This window comes from Poecilia mexicana, unplaced genomic scaffold, assembly GCF_051168715.1.
Source record: "Poecilia mexicana isolate PSO_F unplaced genomic scaffold, ASM5116871v1 scaffold_21, whole genome shotgun sequence".
Taxonomy (NCBI): Eukaryota; Metazoa; Chordata; class Actinopteri; order Cyprinodontiformes; family Poeciliidae; genus Poecilia; species Poecilia mexicana.
The window spans coordinates 19,700,371-19,719,158 of record NW_028263390.1 but is presented as its reverse complement, the minus strand read 5'-3'; the positions used below and the strand labels follow the sequence as shown (position 1 = coordinate 19,719,158).

Sequence of the window (18,788 nt, the reverse complement as noted above, 5' to 3'; positions counted from 1 at the left end):
AATGAACCAAAATCAAATTCCTTGATCAATAAGTCTGATTCTGATATAAGTTTTTATCACAATAGTAGATCCGTAAGCTTTCACAGGTGCATGAGTTTGAGACCACAATATGAGTTTAAAAATTTTTAAGAACGATTGTTCAACTTTCAACGCCAAAAAGAGAGATTGGTATAACTTGCGTCAGTTCTGAAGCAAAATCTTCCACCTCTGTCATAATATTCAACTGTAAAATAAAACAAAAGTCTTCCGACGCTTTTTATAAGTGACCCCAAAGGTTCATCGTGGGGAAATGCCCGTAAAAAAGAACCGAAGTACTTATATGACATCACTTTGCCTGACTCACAGCTGGGATGGTCACCTCACCAAGTGCCAACTTGCCATGAAAACACACCCGAGCGGTCAGAGATCCGCATGAAACTGGCGTCCATGTTGGCTCAAAGGGGGGTTTTCACACTGGGAGGCAAAGGGACTTCTGCGCCGTAATGTCAGGGTAATTCACGCAGTAACATTTGGCCTATCGGTCACGCTAAAGCACGCCCCTTGACTGGTCGAGCTTTACAGTTTCAACCAATCACAGTAAGTTATACCACCAAGTGGCAGATTCAGTAACCAATCAAAAGCTTATATTTTGACAGAAGGTTGGGAGAAGGCGTGTCCATTGGTCCAGGGAGTCGCCGCTGTGGCTCCTATTCGAAGGCGACGGCGGTCGTCTGTATTTCTGCTCTAATCTCATCTGAAAAGCTAAATTACACCTAGCAGACAGTGAATTTAATTTACTTTCATGTTTGGTTTATTCCCAGTTCTTCTCAGTCGAGCTCTCGGCGGGGCTCTGGAATGACGGCGTGTGCGGAGAATTTGAATTAGCTCGCAGTTAGTTTGAAGAAAGAGTGAGTTGGGGCAGAGACGTAGAGAGAAGCCATTTTGTCCCGACTGTGTGGGAGAAAAGAGAGTGGAAAAGAGGAATCACACGGGAGGAGATACCATTTTTTTTTTTGCTTTTTGTTCTCATGTTGTAAGAGAAGAAACAGTTCGGGATATATCAACTTCTTGGACACGTATTTGGGTTCTTTATTTGGGTGATATTTTAGCCTACTACTAGCTCGCCAAAGCTAATCAACAAATCCCAGATTGTTAACTGTTAACAGCCAGGAGGGCTGGAGCGGGTTGGTCAAGTTGGCCACGGAGCTGGAATTAGACTTCACGTAGCCGTGCTAGTTTGTCCTTTGTTTCTTTTTGTATCTGGGTGAACACATAATTATTTTTCAATGGCGAAAAAGACGTACGACTTGCTGTTCAAGCTGCTGCTGATCGGCGACTCGGGTGTGGGGAAGACCTGCGTGCTGTTCCGCTTCTCTGACGACGCCTTCAACACAACCTTCATCTCTACCATAGGTAAGAACTCCAGATGACACACACACAACTGGGCTTGTAGTTGGAGGTGTTGCTGATAGTTTCCGACCTCTGTCGGAGGTTTTTGACTGCTGGGAAAGTCGTCTGACCCCCACCATGCAGCTGGAAATGGTAGGCAGGACATATTTGGTTAGCTGCTTTGCTAGCATGCATCGTTTCTCCAGGCCTCGGATTATTCTTTAAAAAACCTATGGGATGATCCATAACCCCTGTTTTTGTTGCTTCTTATTTAAGTGAATAAAACACTGTGATAGTTTACGTTCACACCGGCTCTAAGTGTTAGTTAATGTAGAGGTATTTTTTGTCATGTCAGTGGCTAACAACGACGTGTTGGTAGCACTGCAGGGCGGCCATACTGTGACTAACTCTGAAAACTATTCCTCAAACCAAATGACAAGCATTAGCTTCTCCAATACAGCCAGATAATAAATATTCTTTGTTTGCTTTTACAATTTAGACGGTATCTTTTGCAGATATATGTAAATTTGTTTATAAAAGCCACCACTGTAAATGCTACAAAATAAAAGCTCATTACAAGCAACACTCAAAAGAATTATATATCCAATTGAAAGGACATTACAATAAAATTATACAATGCTAAGATAATGTCTGTAGTTTTTAAACAAACAGCTGCAGCGGTTTTTGTTGTTAATTTACATAACAACCTGTTATTCATCACAAAAATTAGCATTATTCCTAACAGGTTTAATAGGTATTAGCATAACATTGTATAGAAATGCGTCAAATACATTAGAAAGTGGGTCAACCACATTTATTACCATCATTTGTTGCGCTTTTGAGATGTATGCATATTTTGTCAGGATTAGAAAAGCTGACGAAAAGAGAACTGATTCGATCAAGTCGTTTTGTTAAATAGCATGAAAACATAAACTATTTGGGTTATTAAAAAAATTGTACCTCTATTCTGACAAATAAAAACCTTGTTTTGTAGGACTACACATTTTTGTTATGTTGCTAACAGGAAGTAAAGAAATAAATTGAATTCTAGGTGTGTTTTTTGACAGGGATTCTAGCAATCTGGACTCATAATAGAAAGTAATCTGTTTTAATTATATTGTGAAACCTGCAGCACAATAACCAGTAATGCACCTGTTACAAATCAAAAAAGATGAGTTCAAAAAAGGGATAAGCAATGTCAAGGTAAAATTATCAAAATATAATGCAATACAACACAGTTTAGAGCGTTTTTAGCAGTAATAATAAAAGTGGTATAAATCTATCATTACATACAGTTTAAGGTTTTGCAAATCTGCCACTAAAACCTTCATAATCTTTATGTTCAGTCATATTTTGTCTCGGTATTAATGCAAACCAATGTTTTTAAACTGTAAAGTTTTTATACTTAAAGTTATAGCTATCTATACCTTTAAAGTTCTTGCCATGGAGTAATGCAGCACTTCCCTGCCCCACCTGTTGCTGAACACTTTTGGGAAAGTAGTTCAAAATGTTTTGGGGGTTTGCAAATATATATTAGATTTTCTTGTTACTTTTACAGTTGATTTAAGGCTTAATAAAGTATCCTTTTCATAATAACAATAGGTGAAATAATAATTGCCCATCCAAAATTGAAAAGTATAAATTAAAGTAGCATTATTGACACACTGTAGCCTATTTTAGGTAGCAAAATAGATTCCTCTCGCCCAAAGAATTGTAATTGAGGATGTTGAAATAATTTTTCGTTGTTGTAAGAGTAGAAAAACAAAACTTCCAAAAGTGGGAGCAGAAGTAGGAAATGTTCACATTATGATCATTGTTTCATTGTATATCCCTAATAATTAAAAACAGTCCAAATTGTTGTTGTTTTTGTTTACAACCTAAAAGCAATATTTATTTCTACTGCTACTAAAATTTTATAAAGTAATGATTATTGTAGTTATAGTATTGTAACCATAATGCATTTTTTAGTCTTTTGCTCTCTATAGATTAACACAAACATAATTATCTGATAGTAGCTGGTTAATTACTTGGGCTAATTATTAATGTATCCATCCTGCAGTCTGTGTTTGATGTTAATGTGTTTTGTAGCTTGGCAACTTTATTTTTTTAAACTTCATAGAGTGATAGAGTTGCTCTTTTAGTTTCCATGACTTAAATTATTTCAGAACAGCCAAATTTTCTCTGCTGTAAAGAAACATACAGCTGCACTCTGCCTGCATTCTGTAATTATTACATGTTAAGTTAGATAGAAGTTTGCATTTTTATTGTCAATAAATACTGTACCTAATACAAAAAAACTAAAGAGTTTAAACTTTGCATGTTATTTGTTTGTTTTGAAAAAAACTAAATCAGTTTAGTATTACTGGCACACAGATCCACATTTGTTTTGTAAAATATTGCCAATAGGTGACATTGATTTTGGTTTGCAGCCATAGCTGAATAATTAAAACCAGAATATACCACTGGAGACCTTGTTGGGGGGATAAAGGAAACAAGTCAGTTTTGTTAAAATATTTTGGCTACAGACGAGGTGACGTTAACCATAAACAGGTTCTCTGGCTTTAAGGACTGTGTAGCTGTTGCCACAACATGACACAAGATGACTTAATGACTCAATCATTGAAATAAGATCAACAAAACTCTGTATAACAATTGCAGAATTACATCTGATTGTTGTCTTAAGGATAAACAAACAAACCTGTTGGGTGTATTTAAGCAATTTATGTAGCATTACAAGTTAAAACAGCTTTTTGCAACTGAAAAGCAAAGAAGCTTTGAATTGTGAGTGTATGAATGCCTTAGATCCTCCAGTGGGAGTCATAAACGATCCTCCAAGGTGGCATCATCAGCCTCTTTCCTCTACCTTACTTTACACTTACATCTAAAATCGCACTTGCATGAGTTAAGTGCCAAAGTATGTCAAATCCCGGCGCAGCCAAAGCGAGGCCTCCATTTACTCTTATTGCTTAAGACCCGCGCTGAGTAGTAATGAAACATTAGAGTGCTCTGACATTATTGTCCCTGATCCTTTGGACTCGGCTTTCGTTTCGACATTTCTTTTTAATAACTTATGTCTTGTTAAGTTATCCTGAGTATAAGCAGCTGTTTCCAGCGGCGTCCAAGTTGGATTAATTTGTCGTAGTTGAGACATGAACTGCTTTGCTGTTGCAGAGCTTGCCAATACATGAAGACTTCTGCCTTTCATTCTGCACCTTTGCTTCGACTTGTACTACACTGCAAAAACAGAAACTCTTACCAAGTATTTTTGGTCTAGTTTTTAGTTCAAATATCTTGGTACAATTGAAGTAAGACAAAAGTAATTTACCAGTAACTTTTCATTCTGCATCTTTGCTACGATTTGCAATACACTGCAAAAACACAAACTCTTACTAAGTATTTTTGGTCTAGTTAAGGAATTATCTTTGTAACTTGTAACTTTTTACAAGATATATTAGCTTGTTTCAAGTCAACAATTCCTTAACATTGATGAAAACGTTCTAGTTCCACAGGCAGATTATTTTTCTTATAACGAGACATCTTTTCAAAGTTATAAGTGAAACCTGACAGTGAAGCTAGAACTTTTTCATCAGTATTAAGGATATTTTGACTCCTATATCAGGGTTTCCCTCAGTGTATTATAAGCCTGGTGGGACACCAGGCTTTACTTGTGGGCCCCCACCAGGCTAAGCATTGCTTATTTTTTTTAGTCTTTATACAATGTTTGCATTTTTTTAAGGCTTTTAGTTGGTATTCAGGTAATAATATTCCAATGTTTCAATAACACATAATTATCAAATGATATTTTAAAATTTCCTGTCAACTTTAAACATTTTTAACTCAAACACACAACGGCCCAACCACCGGCCTTACCAAGTTTTCAGGGGGAAACCTTGTATATCTAGCTGAAAGTTACTAGAAACAAAAATACTTGGTAGGATTGTGTTTTTAAGTGCTCTTTTTAAGATTACTTAAAAAGAGCAGAGTAAAACCAATCCTTTAAGATCTTTGTTGTAGTTCTTAAATACAGTCGACCAGCAGGCTTTTCAGTGAGAGGAAAAAAGAACAAGAGTGACCTTTGGCCCTGGCCTGCTGATCTTGGCAGCGGCAGCAGAGTTTTCTGTTTTCATTTATAGAAATGTGGAACTGAATTCAACAGCCTAAAGTCAGCAGAACAGGTTTTAGTTGTCATTGTTTTTATATATATATATATTTTTTTGTCTTGTTTGTTTTTTAAAGTCGATTGTTTGGTGAAACTTGTTGATGTCTTAGTTGTGAAAGGAGCAGAGCTTAGATGGAGATCTCACCTGAAACCTGTTTGACATAAATAAACTGGAAGCAACGGCACGGCCCATTTTCTCATAACCGCACCGTTCAGGTGTTAAACTAGAAACGCACAGGTCGTAATACATGTTCTCTCTGTATAACCAGCAATAAACTCAGTTATAACCACTGCTAAACTTTCAAAGTTATTACCAATCAGTGCAAAAGGGAAAACTTTATTGTGTTTTTTATGAGTCCCTCTGGCACGTTCAGCTGCGTTTGGGGGGGGGGAAGTTTAGGTATTTACCGAAGGTAAATTGATTAGTAATTCACATTTTATGACTTGGATACACTTACACACTCTGCTATAACCACTGGCTCCTAAATAGTGTAAAATATTGCAGTGTTTTTTTTGTGTAAAATTATGTTTCATGTCATTTTTGCTGTGCAGTCTGAAAGGCTGCTCGAGTTTTTTCTGCATTTCAGCCCTGATGGTTGTAACATGAAAATTGGTATTTAGCAGAAACTGCTCCCACATGGTGCTGATTTCAGTTTAGGAAACTTGCATTTTTATCTTTGTTCCACCTTTAATTTACATTTGTAAAGTTCCCAGCAATCATTGGAATCAGTCGAAATATTTTGTGCCTTTTTTTTTATTTTTTTTTTTTAGTGTTGCTGCCTGGGAAATAATTGCAATTTGAAATGTGATTCCATAAGTTAATTTTTAACTTGCTATTTCACTTATTACTTTTCTATCTACTGTTCGATCATAAAAAACCATCCAAAATAAAATATTAAAGTTGCACAATCAAACACATATCATTCTCTTGAAATCCTTGCAAAATAAAATATAAACAATAACAGCATGAAAACCAAATTCTATAAATAAGTGTATTTTTTTGTGAGCTTGGAATTGGGGCTGAAACGATTAATTGTGATTAATCAATTACTGAAATCAACTAATTTAGTAATCGACTAATCATTAACTGATGTATATAGACTCAAAACAGGAAATTTGCTGAAAGAACAACATATTCAGAATACTAACAAAGCCAAAAATATATCTACAATTAGCATTTTAGATAAAATAAAAAACATTTAGTAAATGTTAGTTTTATCTTTACCTTGTTTAAATTCTGTGGAAAAAATATAAGCAGAAAGGACCGAGCTTTTCACATTTTGATTTCAGATTTTTTTTTTTTTTTACTGCAGATGCATCTGTTACTACAAATCATTAAAGCAATTCCTGGCAATAAAATGTTTATTTTAATATAAATTTTATTGGATTTTAGGCAATAAAATTATTAATTGCCTAAATAAACATGTATTAGGTAAATCTTTATATATAATAATAAATAAATAAAGATTTATTTATAAGTAAATAAAGATTTTATGACCTCAAATACATTTAGTTAATAAATAATTTTAGTAATAAATATTTATTTATACACGTATAGTATATTATATATCTGATGCCACCTAATAAAATGCAACAATTTATTGGATTTTAGGCAATAAATGCATTTCTTAATTAAAATCGGAATTGAATTGCTTATTTGCATATTTTATGTATTTTAATATTACATAGAATATTCACAGAATGTGCCTTTTTAAAAATCTAATTAATCGTTAAACAATCGATTAATCAATCACTAAAATAATCATTAGTTGCAGCTTTACTTGATAAATGGACTCTATTAAGATTTGTGGTGAAGTTTCTCCTTTGACTGTATTAACCATGACTACATATGTTTATGGCTCCAGATTGTTGTTGTTTTGATTTAAAATTATTCTAAACGCTGTACTGAGCGTAGCTGTATGGAAATCATCTTCCTACCCCTAAATGCAAACTTTGAAAACTGTGTAAAGAGCAGAACTGAAAACCTGGAAGAGGAATGTCGTCTTCCTCCGGCCCAGGTCTCATACCTTTTCAGAGACAGCTGCTTCTCAAAATACCCGGCTGGGAAACCCCCTCTGTCATTATCCAGGCTGCTTTTCTTCAGGATGACCTGGCTCTTCCTTAGTATCTTTCTGAGGATCTGTCATTTAAAAAATGCTTTCTGGGGTTTTTATTTCCACGGCAACTGGAAAGTGCCTTGTATTTATGTTTGGAAAGAATTGATCCTCTTTCAGCTTAGATTGTCATTGAAGTCCTATTTTAGGGAAGTATGTCCATTTTCCAGTGAATCTTTTTTACCCAACTTCCCAATGCTGAGGCCAGTGTTTAAAAATAATGGACTGTTATCAATAAAACTGTCCCTTTTTCTCTATACATCATCCCGGATTATATTATTTATGCGTCTTTTGAAGCAACTAAAACTTTCTTTCCCACTGCTTCTCCCCCAAGGGTGTCCATAATATCTGGTGAGTCACATTTTGGCAGGCAGTTCCTTCGTTGTTCTGCGACTCCACCCCTCCTAAAACGCAGCTGTTTCTTCAACGTTTTGACCAGGAAAACGTCCTGACTGAAGCAGAACTGACCAAAAACGAGGTTCACAAGAAGGAATGAATCACAGGGCTTAGACTAGATCTTCAACCAAATCATGAAAACTTTTCTAACTAGTGTTAATGGTGGTTTATTTCATTTTGGTGCTATACTTTTTAAAATTAAATCACTTAACTTTACAATATTTGACCTAAATGTCTTATGAAAATAACCATTGAATATCACAGTTCTTCCCAAAGTAGCTGCCATAAATTAATTTGTATTATATTCTATCAGAACACCTAAAAACAAAAACACTTATATGTTATTAAACAAAAAAAGTTTAGTTTAAACTCCTTCCAGAGGGAAGAAAAAGATTTCTATAATGTGAAATATTGTTTGAAATCTACAAAATCATTATCTTTTGATTTTTGTTTTGTTTTGCATGTTTATTTTAACTAACAGTGCTAAAAATAATAAATATGCCAGGGTGGAGATGTATGTATTTAGTAGGACTGAAACGATTAATCGTATCAATCCTGGGTGCACCCAATTTATTTTTTTGGTTTTTACCTCGATTTCAGCCTGAACTGTTGGGGTTAAAGGAACAAACATAACTCTTCAGAATCGAAACGCGTTCTTTCTTTTTCCACTCATCTTCTCCTTAATCTCTTTCTTTGGTTTTCATCTGACTCGTCTGTTTTTGTGTAATTGCCACAAAACTACATAAACTTCCATCTACCAATTACTTGAGTAATCAATTAATCTGTCAATTATTCTGACGATTAATTGGATAAAAATGTCACATTCTACATATTTTTCATTTAACCACTCAAGCCTTTTTTATACATTAGAAATGCATTGAAAGATGCAAATATACAAATAATTTAGTTCCATATTAAATAAGAAAATAAGAATTCCTTTAGTAAGCCTGAATAGGGTGATTATAAAATTATAAAATGCGTTCAAATGCAACATTTATAGATATTTTATACAGTTTTGGCTTAATTACAGCTCTAAATATGTTTTTTTTCCCCCCACCAAATAGCTTTTATATTTTTTTGTCTGTATATTCCAGTTGACAATTAATCGATTTCAACCAATTAATCACAATGAATTTGATTAATTGATTTCAACCCTACTTCAGTTAATCAATTTTCTTTGTGTTGTCACTCAGATAAACTTGCAAAAATATGTAAAATGCATCCGACACGTCTGTTTTTCTTTACAGGAATAGACTTCAAGATTAAAACTGTTGAATTACAAGGAAAGAAGATCAAACTACAGATTTGGTAAGTCCTTTTTTAAGCTTTTATTTGTAGACTGCCAACTTTTTTATTATTTGTGTGGCTGCTTCAGTTTCTCACTTGTATCATGGTACAACATCTGTTTGACAAAACTCCCTCAAGCCTGGAACTATGCAAGAACAGGAAATGGTCACCGCAGTCCATCAGGACATTTGCTGCATCATTGTTGGTCCACTACAGATAATTTCCACCAGCTGGAGTTTAACCGTCTGCTTTCCAAGTGCAGCACAGCAGCTGAAGTGTTTCGTCATCCAGTCTTTGGTAGAAACAGAGAGACACGAATAAAACAATAATGGAAATGTTTCCGCTTGTTTTATTTTAATGGATTTATTGCTTATTACATCAGGCTTGGAGCCGTCTCCAGTTGGGTTGGTTTATGTCAAATATTTCCAAATGTTTCCATAAAATCCAATCTAGACTTTTAATTAAAATGATTCCATTTATCCTGGTTCTACATGGCAAACATCTGGCTTTGGTGTTTTAATTGGTGAACAATAATCTTGCTGTTAGGGTTCTGTGCACAGCAACAGCCTTAGCAATTAATCAATTAAACAACTAATTTAAAATAAGCTCAATAAGTTGTATGATTGTCTTTTTATGGGTCACTTTTTCTACCAAAGACTGGACGACAAAAAGCTTCGATCTGGTGTATTTGGTCTCAACCAGCCCCTTTTTGAAGGACAGTTTTGCTTACAGAGACTTCATTATCCTTTTTTTTGTTTGTTTGTTTTCAGTTTTTATATACATTCTTGCTTCAACTCCCCTGAATCTAATTAACTGCTCTTTACCAAACTTGATATCATGCTGAAGCTGTAATTAACCGTTTAATTCAGCTGCGTTGCAGCAGGGATGCATGTAAACATTGCAGGAATCTACTTGTTTAGACTTCTGGCGTTTTGGATTAAACCAATTCATTTAACTCTTTGAGCTAAATGAATTTAACTCCTCACGTCCAGTTCAATTAAACATAAAACGTCACATGAACCTTAACAGTCTTGTTAGAAGATAAGATTATGCTGAAAGTTGCCACTGAAATAAAACAATTTTCTTTTTTAATTGGCTTTTTGCAGGTGAAATGCTGAAATTTTTATTTTTTACCCCCTGTTTTTTAGATGCATCAAACACTGAAAACGTTCAGCTTTTTCAGGTTATGTTCTTGAAATTCGCATTCATACAAGATGGGAATCTTTTTATACCAACAATAACAATGATAATACAGATCTTAATGGCTAAAGTCAGAAACTAAGGGAGATGGATGGTGACACTGGAGTACCAAGGAAAATGTCAGTTATCTGAAGAAGCCGATGCAACATTTACCATTAGTATAATTTGTGATGTTTTCTTAAATTTGAGCAGTATTAGAAAATATTTTGCTCCTGGATTTTCTCCCATGGTTAAAAACAAGTAAAATTATATGAATGGAGAATAAAGATAATTTTAATTCAACCAATTCACAACAAACATACTCACAGCTTTAACGTATTGATTCTAGTCTAAATTGGGAAAATATGATTCAGTTTGATGAAGTTGGATCCTATATTAGTTTATATTGTTTGTCACATGTTCTTTAGTGTGAAACATGAAAACTTTCTCTCTTAATTAGAAATGTTTTGAGTTAATTCACCATGTTTCTGTATCAGTTCGGTTGATACTAAACCTCAGATATCGTATTGGAAGTGATTGGTGCATCTGTAAAAACAACATGTGATAAAATGTCATAAATGACTTATAAAGCATTACAAAAAGCTTTAAATATGCATTTTAAATGAAAAATAAGATGTTGTTCCTCTCTAATTTACCCAATTTTGTATGTTTTTGTTTGTAGACGTATAGAAATATATTTTATGTTACAATTTATTTATTTTTTTGTATTATCTGGAATTTATTTGATGATAATGTAACATTTCTAAGTGAAACTTTTGCTGTGCAGGGACACAGCAGGCCAGGAACGGTTCCACACCATCACCACCTCGTACTACAGAGGCGCTATGGGCATCATGCTGGTCTATGACATCACTAACGCCAAGAGCTTCGAAAACATCAGCAAATGGCTGCGCAACATTGATGAGGTGAGAAACAGAAACTAATGCAGCCAGCAGGACAAAACAGGAATAATTCAGTGGATCTGTGTTGATTAGATGCAGTTTGTTTTAAAGGCCAACCTGAACTCTTTGCTCGTGGACAGAAAGGACTAGTCGGTGCGTTTTCAGTGGAAAGTGTCGGGCCAAACTGGGCGAGGCCATCTGACCTTGTCATTGTAATTTGTGTCACCGTTGCTGTTTTTAAAGAGGAAAGGAAACAATGAATTTCCTGCTGAGAAGTTGACGTTTCATTTGGTGCTCTAAACCCCAAAGAAGCTGAGATTTTAAAACACTTTTCTCTATTTTATTTGTTGTTAATCTAGTGGACAAAATCTGTTTGAATAAACTATGGAGCACGACGAACGTCTTCTGTTTCTGACCAACTTTTACTAATTTGATTGAGCAGGAGAGACGTGATGGACCGAGTGTGACTAGTCTGTTTTAATTTAAGCTGAGCTTCGCCTTTAAAACATCAGTAAATGTACAAGTAGTTTCAGATTATAAAAGAATGATTACTATTCGCAGTTTTAGATTAAAATAGTGTACCATTGACACGCTAAATTTAAAGAAGGTAACAGATTTTATATTTTAACTTCAAGCTGGATTGCTAAATCATTTTGAACAGTTAAAAACCAAGTTTTAAATGTAATTCAAGCAATTTTTAATACTTTTTATATTCCGACACTATATACAAATAGGCTAAAGATATTCTTAGAGTATGGGCAAAAGCTAAGTTTCTTATTGTTCAATAATAAACTCTTGGCTTCCTCTTGGTAACGGTTATTTATAGTTTTATGTTGATGATTAACCTTTTAAATTGCTATATTATTATTTACCATTTATTTTAGATGTTTTGTGGTAGCCTCAGTATAATTGATATTATTTTTTATGATTTACTATTAAATTAAATAAATAGTATTTTTATGATGATTAACCATTAAATTAATATTTTTATTATTTAACCTTTTTTAACCAATATTATTGGTAGATATTTATTTGATATTAAATTATTTTTATTTTAATTTATAATGATGATTAAACATTAAATTACTATGTTTATGATTTGACATAATTTTTTGGGATAAAAAATATTAAATTTTTATTGTTTTCTATTATTTAGCATAATTATTATTTTTTGAATATTTGAATTTCTAACAGCTTTTATGTTTAAATTGTCGTGCATTGTCGCTTTTTCACCTCATTTTTCTGTGCAACTTTAATAATAATTTGGGATTAACTAATAAATCTAGTCACAGATTGCTGTTTGTGCGTTGAAAAAGTTTAGTGTTCAATAATTTAGTCCAGATTTGACAGATTATTAGATGGGAATTATCGAAGACGTTCAGCATGCCAAAAATATCACTCAAGTTTTGTTTTTGCTTAGGATATTTATTAGCAAAATAAATCTTGCAATTGTCCTTATTAAAAGGATCCTAAGAAACAATTTCCTCTGTTTCCAGCATGCAAATGAAGATGTTGAGAGAATGCTGCTAGGCAACAAGTGTGACATGGAGGACAAGAGGGTTGTACCAAAAGCCAAGGGAGAGCAGGTGAGCCGATCGACCCACCTGAGCCGTTCCCCATCAGTGTTCTCTCTGTTGATTGGCTGATTTGTTGCTGCTGCTTTTCAAGCTCAGATTATTGCAGAACATTTGGGAAAATGTTCACCATATGTGATGTGTTGGAGATTATCACATAGATTATAGTCTTTTAACACAAACTATGAGAACATTTTCACATTTTGATTCAGCTGCTTCAGCTTAAAATCCACAGCTACATTGTCACAACATAATTTGCTGCATTATATTAAGCTTTGCGCAACATAATTTATCCTGCAAAAATAACTTTATAATTTACTGCTGAGCCAAGGGCTACCAAAAGGATCCACATTAAAATGGATCTTACAGGTAATTAATTATGTTGCCAGCAGCTAAAATTGCGTTATTTGTTGCTGTAAGTGGGGTGATAAAAGCTCTTAGGCAATCAGCACTTTTGAGGAGTAACTTTCTGAATTGCTGTATTAAATTAGGCCTGAACCGATTAATTATATTAATTGCAATTAATCGATTAAATCCAAAATGTACATCTATTTTGTACAGTTTGGACTTAATTACTGCTCTAAATCTATTAGTTATTTTCAGCAAATTGTCTTTATTTGAGGATGAATATTCCAGATAATGATTAATCGATTACTAAACTAGTAATTGATTGACAATCATTTCAATTAAACGCCTTTGTCTCTAAAGATTTTACCCAAATCTCTACATGTGGCGAAGTTTTGTCTTCATCCAATTAAAATTCACTAATGAAATGCTTTGCTATTGTATTTCAGGCAACAACATATTAATTTTCTCATTTTAGAAAATTAATCTCTATGTCTGAACATTGTATAAAATAATCATAAATGGTTAATTGAAAAATCTGTGGATTACCCAGTTAATCGTCATAGTAATTGATTACTAAAACAATCAGTAATGGCAGCTGAAATTGATTGTTTACTTGCATATTTTAATGTACTTGTAATATTGCAGAAACGTCTTAGGCTGTTAAATAAAAAAATCTTTAGATTGTTGCTTTTTAAATATCTGATTAATCAGAATAATCAATTTATCGATTACTAAAATAATCAGTAAGGGCAGCCGAAATTGATTGTTTACTTGCATATTTTAATGTTTGTAATATCGTATAAAATTAAGTGGTTAAATGAAAAGTCTGTAGACTTTTAAAATGTGATTAATCATCAGAATAATTGATTGATCGATTACTAAAATAATAGTTAATTGAAAATAGATCAATTAATGTTAAAACAGGTTTTTCCACAATATTTTAATTGTTACAAACGTGACATTTTTCTTGTGCCAATTGGGATTTTGAGATTGAGGATATTTTCAAGTCATTTTCATTGATGATTTGCACTGTTTGAGTTAAAAATTTGAGTTTTACTCATCTTGAGAGATTACAATGAGTTTCCTTTTCAAACCATGAGAGATTACAATGAGTTTCCTTTTCACACCATGAGAGATTACAATGAGTTTCCTTTTCACACCATGAGAGATTACAATGAGTTTCCTTTTCACACCATGAGAGATTACAATGAGTTTCCTTTTCACACCATGAGAGATTACAATGAGTTTCCTTTTCACACCATGAGAGATTACAATGAGTTTCCTTTTCACACCATGAGAGATTACAATGAGTTTCCTTTTCACACCATGAGAGATTACAATGAGTTTCCTTTTCACACCATGAGACATCAGCTGCTCACTCGCACCTTCTCACCTGACGAGTGTTGTGCAATAAACCAGCGATACCTGATCTCAGCCCTGCAAAGATGATATATTTAGACTGGACTTTCATGGAACAACATCCATGGCTTCCAAGTCTGTTTTTTTTATTTTTCTTTCTGTGTTCATAGATTGCAAGGGAGCATGGCATTAGGTTTTTTGAGACGAGTGCTAAGGCCAACATCAACATCGAGAAGGCTTTCCTCACGTTAGCAGAAGACATCCTCAGAAAGGTTTGTGTTGCTTTTTGCTTTTCACATCAAAGTTTGTTTGTTACGTCAGACAGTTGGTTCCTGTGTAGATAAGTGAGGGAGGTCCGGCAGCATTCCTTTTCAGATAAAATAAATGATCAGCGCAGTCTGGGGATTATGAAGGGCAACAGGTGACTTTTGTCACCAAGACAGCGCAAGTTTTCCTGGATGTGTTCTCTTCAATTCAACCAGGAGAGAAGCAAAATGTCAAATTATTGCAGAAATATTTAAACAAAATCAATCGTTTTATGCCTCCGTTGGTAAATCATGCTGGACACCTTTAAATATTGATCCATTTAATTTGCCAAATCGCTGCAATATTTCCTACTTTAGTTTATTATTATTATTATTGATGCCTTCTACCAAGATCAAACAGAATTATAACAAATATTTTAAGATAAAATGATGGAGTTGACATTTTAAGCTTTCTTTAATATGTTGTAGTAGCTTTTACTATAACATGGTTAATTAACATAGGTTAATTAATTTTCTATTTTATCCAACTGTACCCACACACATTCTTATGAACACATTTGTGGTCTCATCCATATTTCCGTATCCTGTGAAGTGACAAGCAACTGATCAAATTATCAATCATTTAATATCTGAAAAATTCCCTCTGAAACCAAACCAAAATATGAAGTTAAGTGGAACTTTTGGTATTTCAAAGACCAAAATTATTTAGACAAATGACAAAATCAGGCAAAAAACAATTTTCCAAATTGGTTTCTTTCAATATAAAACTTTATCAGAAATTCAATCTGGTGAATTTTTGGTTAAAAAATGTTGGTTTGTTCATTCAGTGGGTAGAAAATCCAGAAAGTTTCCTCACAGAAGACAAGCAATACTTCGTAGTAAAATTAGTCGAGTAAAAGTACATTTTTCCCAAAAGGTTACTGAAGTAAATGTAAGCAGTGAGTACCTAAACCTGCGGTGGGGTAAAATGATGTTTGCTTTTGTTGCAGACGCCTGTAAAAGAGCCCAACAGTGAAAATGTGGACATCAGCAGTGGAGGTGGAGTGACAGGCTGGAAGAGCAAGTGCTGCAGCTGAACAACAACAACCCACACTAACGCACACACACCGACACACACACACACCTTCTCTCTCTCTCTCTCTCACACACACACACACACACACACACACACACACACACACACACAGTCTCTCTTTAACTGCTAACTCTAACCGTCTCGCCCTCTTAACCTGTCTCATGAGTTTTCTCTCACACTGACACTTTGTCTCGTTATCAGAATAAAACAATAAACCACTTCACTCGTCGAAGCGACGCCCCACCCACCCCGTTCTTCTCCCTTATGTTCCTCCACCGTGCATCTGATGATCATTTTTATTTCTGATAAAAGGAGAAATCCAGTCACGTTTCTTGTCATTTGTTTTAAATTCTCATATTTGTAATATTTCCTCTTTTTTTTTTTTTTTTTGCCTGAGCTCACTTCCTTCTCTCCCCCTGACACCGCCCACCCACAGCTCTCACCTTTAGAGGAACTCAACGTAAAACAAAACAAAAAGAAAAAAAAAATCAGGCAAAAAAAAAAAAAATTATAAAAAATGAAAATATATAAATAGGAAAAACATTTTGTACATTTTAGTGGGCTTTCTGTCATCTTACCATATTTGTTGATTTACACTTCTTTACCAAGTGACAGAGGCGTGGCTAGCTCCTTTTGTATGTGGGGGTTTATTTTGTCCTGTGCCTTATATGGAAGACAGGGGCGGGGCTTTGTGGTGGGTGGAGCCACATCTACCCAATGAAATTACAGCTCAATAATCTGTCAGTTACAAAGAAGTGGAACTGAATCTAAAGCGTTTGAATTTCTCCTTCAGCCAAGAGAACGGCATTATACAGTATGTCCTGTTGATATTTTATTTTTATCTGTATGGATTATTTTACTTTATATTTGAGTTTTGTTTTTTCTTTTACTTCCCCCCCTCCCCCCCCCTATTTTTAAACTTTTTTTGCATGCAGGTTTCTTTGGGTTGGAGACGTTTCTGTAACATTGTGTAACGTTTGCCACTGGGTAACTGTGGGCGGGAGGTACATGAGTTCTCTTTGGAAATTCAAACAGTTTTGCAGATCCATTAAAAAAATAAGCTTGTTTAAGTTAACTTGTTTGTCCTCAATCATGTGCGTCTTGAAGGCGGTTTCAGAGCTGGTGACTTTTAACATCGCTGATGATAAAAACAATAATAATAATTTAAATCAGTGGTTAAAACTGTTGTACGACGGAGTATTGGGTGCTTATTTTTGTCTTTTTAATTATAAGAATAAAGCCAAAATACAGGAATAAAGTGGAAAAAAGTAGTAAAATTATGAGAAAAAAGTTATTTCTAAAGTATAACTTCACAAGATGTTCAACATTATCAATTTTAGTTAATATTTTAGTGTTGGAGTCATGATAAAATTACTTCATTCTACTGAGTTTACAACTTTATTCTCATATTAACGTTGACTAATTGTTGTACAACTTTACTCGCCTAATGTTTATTCTCCTATTATGACGTTTTTATTTTCATACTACCAAGTACTACATTGAAATAGTAGTATACGACTATTCTCCTAATATTACAACTTTATTTTCGTATTATTACGACTTTAATCTTGCATTACGTCGACTTATTGCCATACTACTTTCGTAATGAGTTTATTTTCGTACTTTATTCTGACACTACTTCGACTTTATCAGCGTAATATTGAGTCTTTTCTCATATTACATTTTACTATGAAAATAGTCGTACGACAGAGTACGACTATTGTATTATTAGGACTTTACTCTTGTATTACGTTGAATTACTGTCATACAACTATTCTTGTATTATTACATTTTTCTTATAACTTTATGACTTTATTCTTGTAATTAATTTTTTTTCTTAGCCTGGTCCTAATACTTTGTAATATTGTGAGTAATTTGTTGTACATAAATGTTTGAACCTTTCAGTTAAACATCGACTGGGACAAATTATATCCTAGTGAACTCCTCTTGCATATTTTGATCAATTAATGCATTTAAATCAACTTTGCATAACAAAACCGTCATATTAAAAGGAAAATTAAGAAAAGAATACTGGTTATTTCTTTTAATAAATATTCAACATAGTTGCACACTAAATTAAAATAACTTTTTTCATAAATCTCTATTGTGTCATTAATAGTACAAAACCTTTTATTTGTACCAGCAATAAAAACGGTTCTTTGAAGCAAATATACAAATCATTGTCACTTGGCGCCCCCTGGTGGCGGGAGCTTATTTTCGTCAGCACCTTTTCATGTTGGTATCAAAATCTCAGGAAAAAATAGACGTCTTTGTACAATGTAAATAATTATGAAGATAAGCTGTGTAGCAATTTTAAAAAAATTAAATGCAGACCCTTTCAATAAATTAGAAACATTATTGAAAAGTAACTTTTCATCAGTTTCTAACATCTAATGAAAAACGTTTAAATTTAGAATACAAAAACAGAAATGTGGACTTTATGAAAAGTATTTTTAATACCCGTTTGAAGGTTATTTTAATCTGACAAATCTAATTGGGCTGTATCTCCTAATTTAATACATCTTCAGTGAAAAGCCACAAAAGCTGTAAATCATTAATACATTAAACTTTTGATTTTTTTTTGTTTTAGTCAACTTTAGGAATTTTAATAACATTGTTGTATAATGGTACAAAAGTTTAAACATTGATATAACAATGTAGGTTGATCCTTTTCAGCTCCTTCATGTGACTCCAGTGTTTACACCCATCTAACCAGAACACCCTCTTGGTTAATAATTGGCTTCATAACTGGTTTTAGTCC

The 18,788-nt window shown here is 33.7% G+C and overlaps 1 protein-coding gene across 1 annotated transcript; it reads left to right on the top strand.

Annotated features, from left to right (window-relative positions):
• The first annotated feature begins 658 nt into the window (after positions 1–658).
• rab10 (RAB10, member RAS oncogene family) lies at positions 659–17,102 on the top strand. Its single transcript, XM_015002245.2, has 6 exons — positions 659–1,392; positions 9,285–9,345; positions 11,291–11,429; positions 12,902–12,991; positions 14,857–14,958; positions 15,942–17,102. Exons 1-6 carry the CDS (start codon positions 1,266–1,268, stop codon positions 16,026–16,028), a joined length of 606 nt encoding a protein of 201 aa, XP_014857731.1. The 5' UTR covers positions 659–1,265; the 3' UTR covers positions 16,029–17,102.
• The last annotated feature ends 1,686 nt before the right edge of the window (positions 17,103–18,788 follow it).

Coding starts and splice junctions, on each gene's coding strand:
- rab10 (XM_015002245.2), top strand. CDS start 1,266: ATGGCGAAAAAGACGTACGACTTGCTGTTCAAGCTGCTGCTGATCGGC. Junction 1,393..9,284: donor AACCTTCATCTCTACCATAG/GTAAGAACTCCA, acceptor TTTTCTTTACAG/GAATAGACTTCAAGATTAAA. Junction 14,959..15,941: donor CAGAAGACATCCTCAGAAAG/GTTTGTGTTGCT, acceptor CTTTTGTTGCAG/ACGCCTGTAAAAGAGCCCAA.